The following is an 8,836-nucleotide window of genomic DNA, read 5'->3' on the forward strand; positions in this document are numbered from 1 at the left end:
TTATCACTTCTCCCTTGCCTAAATCATCCTTTTACCCATCTAGTAAGTTTCCTTTGGAACATCAGTCAGTGATAGGTACTGTGGTCAACTAGAAGGATACAAAGTCAGTGAGTCAATAATACAGAGTGCCACCTATGATCCTGCTCTCATGGAGCATTTGGTCCAGTATATGAGAGAGGCGGGATTAGTGGTCAAATCACACAGAGGATGTATCATAGAACTGTACACTTGAAACTTATATAATATTCTTAACCTATGTCACCCCAATATATTTAATAAAAATAAAATAAAGAGGCAAAAATCAAATGAAAAAAATCTGAATGGCTACATGAGTTTCATCATTTCTTTCCTTCCACGGTGTATGTTATCAAATTGACCCTCCACAATGTATGATTTCCCTAAAATGCCTATTTCATTCTAAAATTAAAAATAAAATAAGAAAATCAGTCTTGCAGAAGGATTCAGCAAGAATGTCCTCAGCTTTGTAATAAAAATAGACTCAGCAACAAAAACTGAAGTTGAAGCAAGGTCTCTTTCCCCTCCATCCATTGGCTCCAAACACATAACTGATGCCCATCTGCCAATTCTCACAAGCCTGTATTATTTCTCAATTTTTGCTTTTTCTCCCACTTGTAAGATTTGACCCTTGTCTATTTTGGAGTAGTTTAATAGGCAATCTCTAAGGTCAGCCCAGTTGAATTCAGTCCCACAACTTAGCTGTACTAACTTCAGCGAGCTGTTTAACCTTGCTAAACCTCAGTTTTTTCTTTTGTAAAATGCAAACAATAAGAATAGCAATTGTAAAGTTGTAAGGATGAGTAAGTGCTCAGAAAGTTAGTAATATTAATAATAATGGCCTCATACTCTGCTCTATGATCCCCTTTTCCTCCTTTTTATTCTTCTAGACTCATGCTGATGTGTGGCCAAGATGACCGTGATTATGAGCTGAGTTCAGGTAGAACTAGCCCTGGAACCAGAGACTATCAGCTCAGGGAGCTACTCAATTATTCATTCATCCATTCATTCAACCAACATACCAAGCACTGTTCCAGGAACTAGAAAAATAGAATTGAAAAAAGCAAAGCACCAGTCTACATGAAGCTAACATCTAGTGCTCAAATTAAAATATGTAAGTGTGATTCTTTCTCTGTGGTTGTCAAGCAAATGAGTTACCATAAAGAAGTGGGATGCAGAGGAGGCAAAACTAAAAATATACAAAGCACCAGAGATTAGAGGAACCGAGGATGAGAACGAACTAAATGATAGTATAGGGTTTACTTAGAAAGAATCTGATTCTTACTAAATCTTCTTCATCTCTTTTCTCTTTTAATGCATACTTTTTTTTAATTTAATAAATCTTTATTGTTCAGATTATTACAATTGTTCCTCTTTTTTCCCCCCATAGCTCCCCTCCACCTGGTTCCCACCCCACCCTCTGCCCTTATCTCCATCCCACTGTCCTCACCAATAGGTGTACGCTTTTTGTCCAGTCTCTTCCCGCACCTCCCACACCCCTTTCCCCCCAAGAATTGTCAGTCCACTCCCTTTCTATGCCCCTGATTCTATTATATTCACCGGTTTATTCTGTTCATCAGATTTTTTATTCACTTGATTTTTAGATTCATTTGTTGATAGACATGTATTTGTTGTTCATAATTTTTATCTTTACCTTTTTCTTCTTCTTCCTCTTCTTAAAGAATACCTTTCAGCATTTAATATAATACTGGTTTGGTGTTGATGAACTCCTTTAGCTTTTTCTTATCTGTGAAGCTCTTTATCTGCCCTTCAATTCTGAATGATAGCTTTGCTGGGTAGAGTAATCTTGGTTGTAGGTTCTTGCTATTCATCACTTTGAATATTTCTTGACACTCCCGTCTGGCCTGCATAGTTTCTGTTGAGAAATCAGCTGACAGTCATATGGGTGCTCCCTTGTAGGTAATTAACTGTTTTTCTCTTGCTGCTTTTAATATTCTCTCTTTGTCTTTTGCTCTTGTCATTTTAATTATGATGTGTCTTGGTGTTGTCCTCTTTGGATTCCTCTTGTTTGGGGTTCTGTGCGCTTCCTGAACTTGTAAGTCTATTTCTTTCACCAGATGGGGGAAGTTTTCGGTCATTATTTCTTCAAATAGGTTTTCAGTATCTTGCTCTCTCTCTTTTTCTGGCACCCCCATAATTCTGATGTTGGTACACTTGAGGTTGTCCCAGAGGCTCCTTACACTATCTTCAAATTTTTGGATTCTTTTTTCTTTTTGCTTTTCCGGCTGAGTGTTTTTTGCTTCTTTGTATTTCAAATCTTTGACTTGATTTCTTGCAGTCCTCTAGTCTGCTGTTAGGTCTCTGTATAATATTTTTTATTTCAGTCAATGTATGTTTAATTTCTAGTTGGTCCTTTTTCATATCCTCGAGGTTCTCGCTAAATTTATCGGCTTTTTCTAGGAAATTCTTAAAAAACCTTATAACCGTGGTTTTGAACTCTATATCCAGTCGTTTGTTTTCCTCCATTTCTTTAATTTGTGATGTTTCTTTGTCTCTGCATTTTCACTGCTTCCCTGAGTTGGTAGAGTAACTTTGTGTGCTAGGTGTCCTGTATGGCCCAGTGGCTCAGCCTCCCCAGTTACCTGAGGTGGACACTCTTGGTGCACCCCTTTGTGGACTGTGTGCTCAGCCTTGTTGTAGTTAAGTCTTGATTGTTGTTGGTATCACTGGGAGGAATTGACCTCCAGGCCAATTGGCTGTGTGAATCAGCTGTGTCTATGCTGGGAGAACTTCTGTGCTGGAGACACTCTTATGAGACAAGACTTGCAAAATTGCAAAAGCCTCTGTGCTCAGCTTGGATGGGGTGGAGTTTCAGGGCGGAGCAGACAGCCTTGGTTTCCCGTTAGCCCTGCCTTATGAGGCCACTGGGTCTCAGTGTCCCTCAGTAATCACTGCAAGCACCTCTGAGAGAAAGCTGCCCTCGAGTTTTGCCCGCTGCCAGACAGTCCAGTTTCTCCCCAAATGAGTCAGGGTTCCCAGAAACTTGCCCAGAACTGGAGTTCAGCACAGTCGGGAGCTTCCGTCTCCCTCCTGCTTTAGAAAGCCAGCTGTGCACTCAGCCTCCCGTGCATTCAGCAGTCAGTCCTCTCTGCACGTGTGTGCCTCCTGACCTTTGCCTTCCGCAGCTCCCAAGTCTCAGTGTGCTTTCTCTTTTCCTGACAGTCCAGATCCCCCCCGAATGAGTCTGGTTTCCCAGCGTCTCGCCTGGGACTGGAGTTCAGTGCAGTTGGGAGCTTCCTTCTCCCTCCCGCTTTAGAAAGTCAGCCGTGCACTCAGCCACCTGTGCATACAGCCGCCCTTCCTCTCCATGTGCGAGTTTCCATACCTCAGCCTTTTGAAGCTCCTCTGAGTGTCAATGTGCTTCCTCTTTTCTTCTAGTTGTAGAATTTCCACTCAGCCAGCTTTCCTGTGGTTCTGGATGGTGTCCGTTTTGTCTTTTAGTTGCAGTTTTGATATTGTTGTGTGAGGCAGCAGTTTAGGTGTTTACCTATGCCGCCATCTTGGTTTCTCCTCTAATGCATACTTTTTAAGGGAAGGAAAAAAAAGAGAGAGAGGATAAAACAAGCAGGAAGGGGATAAAATAATTTTCCATGTGTTGAGCATTCCTGTGTCTTAGCATGCTAGATACACACAGATAACCTCATTTTATATCTACCACTTCCCTGTTACACTGTACTTAAAAAACTAAAGTAAGATCCCTGGCCAGGTAACTTGGTTGGTTAGAGCGTCATTTCAACATGCCAAGGTTGCAGGTTCAATCCCCTATCAGGGCACATCCAAGAGTCAACCAATGACTGTATAACTATGTGGAACAACAATTTCTCTCTCTCTCTCTCTCTCTCACTCTCTCTCTCTCTCTCTCTCTCTCTCTCTTTCCCTCCCTCCCTTTCTCCCTCTCTCCCTTTTTCTCTCTCTCTTTCTGACAACCCCTTCACTCTCGTAGGTAGGTAGGAAACCAGTCACTTCCATTAAAGTGACTATAACCACCATCATCTGTTAATCAGCCACTCCAAAGGGAAAGAATGAGTGTCACATATTAGAAGAAGAGAGAGTCTGGAAAATTTGCCTACATAGATTAAATAGCTAGAACCAACTATTAGAGCAAAGGCACATATTGCCTTGGGTATGTGTTGCCCATTGGGATAAAATGGACCAACTCAGAAGATCTAGGCAAGAAACTGCATGGAAATTAAGGTGGGAATATCAGTGACCTCAGGGAGAAGTACGTGACTCTGATTTATTTCTATACTGATATTTATTGTCAAATGCTAACGAGCAACAAGTATGCAAAGAAACAGGAGTAAACACAGGTGTCTCAGGGACAGTATTGTGGAAACATTATTTATGAGTCAGATAGTGTTTGATCACAATACACATCCAATCACAATTCAGTTTTTACCAAACCCAAAGGTGTTCAGAGCCAGATAACAGCAATGGCACATCTATCAAGAACAGGACAGTCCCGGCCTATTCTTTTCCCCCAAGATTTTTAGGACAGTGGATTAATTATGAAACATCATCCTCATCAATATACAGGTGTCATTAGGTCTGTGTTAGCACCAGAGGGCACCCCCACCAACAAGTTTATATTAGTGTGATGCCATCCTGGCGTAAGTCCGCAATCCATCCTAATCTTGTCAGGGTCACTGAGATATCACCTGACTACAGTTATGATTTACCCATGAATGTCAGGCCAAACTTACCTTTAATTTGTACAAAACAACAACAACAAAAGCAAAAAACAACAATAAACAAACAAAAAACAAGAGCTTTCTAACTTTGTATAGAGTCTCCTCAAATAAATCTGAAATAGAGAAATAGTGACATGTCATACCTGAGGCTCTCCAGGTTGTGGGTGACATAAGTAGACAGAAAAAAAAAATCTTCTTCTTGCTGAAAAATATTAGATAAACATTTCTATAGTACTTAATATCAATACATATCCCTCACTGGATGCTAACATTAACAGATATTATAGATGTTCTCAGGGGAGGTGGCAAAAGGGGGTCCCTCAGCCTGGCCTGCACCCTCTCGCAGTCCGGGAGCCCTCGGGGGGTGTCCAACTGACGGCTTAGGCTTGGCTTCTGGCTGAGTGGCGCTCCCCCTATGGGAGCGCACTGACCACAGGGGGCAGCTCCTGCTTTCAGCATCTGCCCCCTGGTGGTCATTGTGCATTATAGCGACCGGTCATTCTGCCATTCAGTTGATTTGCATATTATCCTTTTATTATATAAGATGTTGTAAAACACATCTTATCAAGTTTATGTCTATCATTGCACTTATTTTGTCAATGATGCCAGTAATCTTCTGTGTATAACCTATAACAATTGAAAGTGACATAAGTCAGATATAAATGCCCATGAATATTCTTCTCTTACAGTTATTTTCAGCAACATATTAGGAAGGAAAAGAAGGTGAAATCAGTTTTGGAAACCTTCATAAGTCAAAATAGATGTCTTATCCCATAAGTTGATATGCTCTTGATAAAATTGGACTTATAATCCATATTCACTTGTTCATTCAATAAATATATATTGGACATTTGCTATGTACCAGGCACTGATCAAGGCACTAGGAAAAAGCAGTGAATAAAGTAGTCTTAGATTCCTATCCTCCTGAGGCTTACTCAAAAGTGTTTAAGAAAATTGTTTGTCTTTAGAGGCAGCATGACATAGAAGGAAAAGGCCTGGACTCCAAGTAGAAATGTGTTCTGATTCCAAATCCAGACTCTGCCAACTACTATTCATATGAACCCTAAGCAAGTTTATCTCACCTTTTAGAACGTCAGTTTCCATACCTGTGAAATGGGATGATTCCATCTTTCCAGGGCTGTCGGGAGAATTCAGTAAGTTGGGGGTGAGTATAGTTAGTACCCTAGCATGGTACTTGGCACTTCGAAGACACTCGGGAAAGCCAGGTCTTTCTTGGGTCAAGGTAGAAGGCACACATTCTAGAAATATATTCATGGATTTCTTCTTCAACAATGATGTTTTCCACATAGTCTCAGCATCAACTTTACAAATCCCCACTGCATCTGATGAACCTTTCTCATGAACCCTGGCTGCCTCCAAATCTGTGAAGGTGACAGGGTTTCACACTTCACTTTCTCACTGTCAGACTCACAGCATGTTGTGAAAGAGCACCACCTAAAGGTCCTTATGAGACACCTTCATATGCACTAAACCTCCTTTGGTTGGTTATAAAAGACTTTTTGGTGAGCAGTGCTCTTAAATAATCATCACTGTTGTGCCAGTATCTATGGCCCCATAATAAAAGGTACACAAGCACAGGAGGAAAGCAAATGATTTATCAAGTCATCTACATCTGGTCCTAAAAAAAAAAGCCTTCTTTCTTTATTTTTTAGATATTGTAATCTAAATCATTTTAATGCCCAGAACATCAGTGGAAGTCATCTTGAAGAAACGCTTCTCCTCCATGAAAAGTATCCGAAATTTTATGGCAGTACACGGGAATTTTCTTCCAGTATTGATCTCTGGGAGACAGCCCTATGAAACTGTATTTGACTCCACCTGTCTTATGAGCAAAGTATTCATTGTTTTTCTCAGCGAACACTTTATGCATTTTAGTTTGAGCTGAGACATATGGAGTGCCTTTATGAATACTATTTGTGTATATTTACAAAGACTAACTGTGACTCTAATAAATTAGTATGGTTTTGTTTTAATATGCTATGCATTAGAATAAATACAGTAGCCCTAACCCAGTGGTTGGCAAACTGCGGCTCGCGAGCCACATGTGGCTCTTTGGCCCCTTGAGTGTGGCTCTTCCACAAAATACCACGGCCTGGGCGAGTCTATTTTGAAGAAGTGGCGTTAGAAGAAGTTTAATTTTAAAAAATTTGGCTCTCAAAAGAAATTTCAATCGTTGTACTGTTGATATTTGGCTCTGTTGACTAATGAGTTTGCCGACCACTGCCCTAACCGGTTTGGCTCAGTGGATAGAGCGTCGGCCTGCGGACTGAAAGGTCCCAGGTTTGATTCCGGTCAAGGGCATATACCTTGGTTGTGGGCACATCCCCAGTAGGGGGTGTGCAGGAGGCAGCTGATCGATGTTTCCCTCTCATCAATGTTTCTAACTCTCTATTCCTCTCCCTTCCTCTCTGTAAAAAATAAATAAAATATATTTTTAAAAAAGAATTAATACAGTGATTTCAAAGTCTAAGTGAATACAACAACAAAATGACAGTTTCCTATACATCACAATATTTCACAGCTTTTTACAATGGTTCAGCCATTAAAAGCAACATATGTGGTATTTTTTGGAGTTTAAATGTGCCATTAGAGTAAGAATAACAGTATGTTCCTTATATTCTTCTAATATATTTATTGAGCATTTATTATATGCGAGGCATTGTGATTGTATACTATGTCTGAGAAAATACTAAATCTACTGATGATTTGACTATAGTGGATCTTAATGTTACACTATCTATATGTGAACTAAGGAAATTTTCTCAGAATTGAAAAGCAATGTTACTAAAATAAAAGATCTTAACAAAGAGCAGATACCCACATGCTGAAGAAGTTGTAAAATAAATGTAAATGGTGCAAATATTGGGACTAAAGGAAAGAAAAAAATTAAGGAAGGTAAATGAGTTCTGAGAGGAGGGCAACAGGTCAAATCAGATAGAGATGCTTATGGGATCCCCTAACCCAGTGGTCGGCAAACCGCGGCTCGTGAACCACATGCGGCTCATGAGTCATGGTTTGCCACTCTGTTGACTAATGAGTTTTCCGACCACTGTCATATACTACCCTTTACCTCTTTGCACACAATATGCCACAATTGCCTAATCCTCACAGCTTCCAACTACACGATAACATTTAGTCTAGTCCAGTGGTCGGCAAACTCATTAGTCAACAGAGCGGCAAGCCCAAATGACATCTTTGGGTCACCATTGCTACCAATTCAAACACATTCAGAAAATTGTCTTCCAGAAGAGACTTTTCCTAAAGGCAAAAATATGTGAAAACTCGTTTTCTAAAAAAGTAAATAAAACCACCACCACATATCTTTGTAGCAGTGCATGTCCAAGTTTGATTGAAGACCATCTGCTTTGGGCAAACCTTCTAGCCCCCACCACAGACTGCCTTATTTCCAATCTTTTTCCAAGAATCAGTGGTCTAAACAAACACACCTGAATTATTTGTAAGCTTCCCAAAGTTTGAGCAAGCACCACTGCCTTCCAGGACTGTTGATGTTGGATAGGATAGGCGGGTTTATCAGCCGATTGCAAATGATTCTGCAATTAAGCGCCCTCCCTTGTGTATACCTAAATTGTTTTAGATCTGTAGAATAAAAGATTTATTCATCTTGATTAGGTATGATATGCATTTTTTATTGCAAAAGAGCAGCTGTAAAGCACCGGGTGTTTCTCTTACTCAAACAATATTTTGTTCATTGGCTTGTTTTAAGGACAAGTGGGGGAAAAAAAAGAAAAAACCAGCTCTTACAGACATCAATACTTGCCCTATAATTTCTTCCAATCGTCTTTTAGCATTTGTTCTCTGACAAAACAGTGAGGCCAACCCCTGATATGCGGTAGACGCTTTCTTTGCTACAGAGGGTTAAATGCCAAGTTTGCAACTTGAGTTTAATGAACACCCAAAAGATGAAAACATCTTTAAACACCTCACCTTAGTACACATGAGATGCTCGAACGGTCTCTCTCATCATTAGAAAAAGGGTCTTATTTTGTTGTTTTTTTCCCAAAAAATGTGCCTTCCTCTCTTAATTTCTACATCATGATAGAAAAAGAAGTGCTCATTCTGCTTTCACT

General features: G+C 40.1%; 1 protein-coding gene across 1 annotated transcript in view; it reads left to right on the forward strand.

Moving 5' to 3' along the window:
* The window catches only part of SLC15A5 (solute carrier family 15 member 5), a gene marked incomplete at both ends in the record, with an annotated part of 78,816 nt that extends 72,268 nt beyond the window's left edge, over window positions 1-6,548 (forward strand). The window contains one exon of the mRNA XM_080663120.1: window positions 6,401-6,548. Within this exon, the coding sequence (XP_080519246.1) occupies window positions 6,401-6,548 (148 nt within the window). The remainder of the gene's footprint in view (window positions 1-6,400) is intronic.
* Window positions 6,549-8,836: the final 2,288 nt, after the last annotated feature.

The sequence above is a fragment of the Plecotus auritus genome, assembly GCF_963455305.1.
Source record: "Plecotus auritus genome assembly, chromosome: 3".
Taxonomy (NCBI): Eukaryota; Metazoa; Chordata; class Mammalia; order Chiroptera; family Vespertilionidae; genus Plecotus; species Plecotus auritus.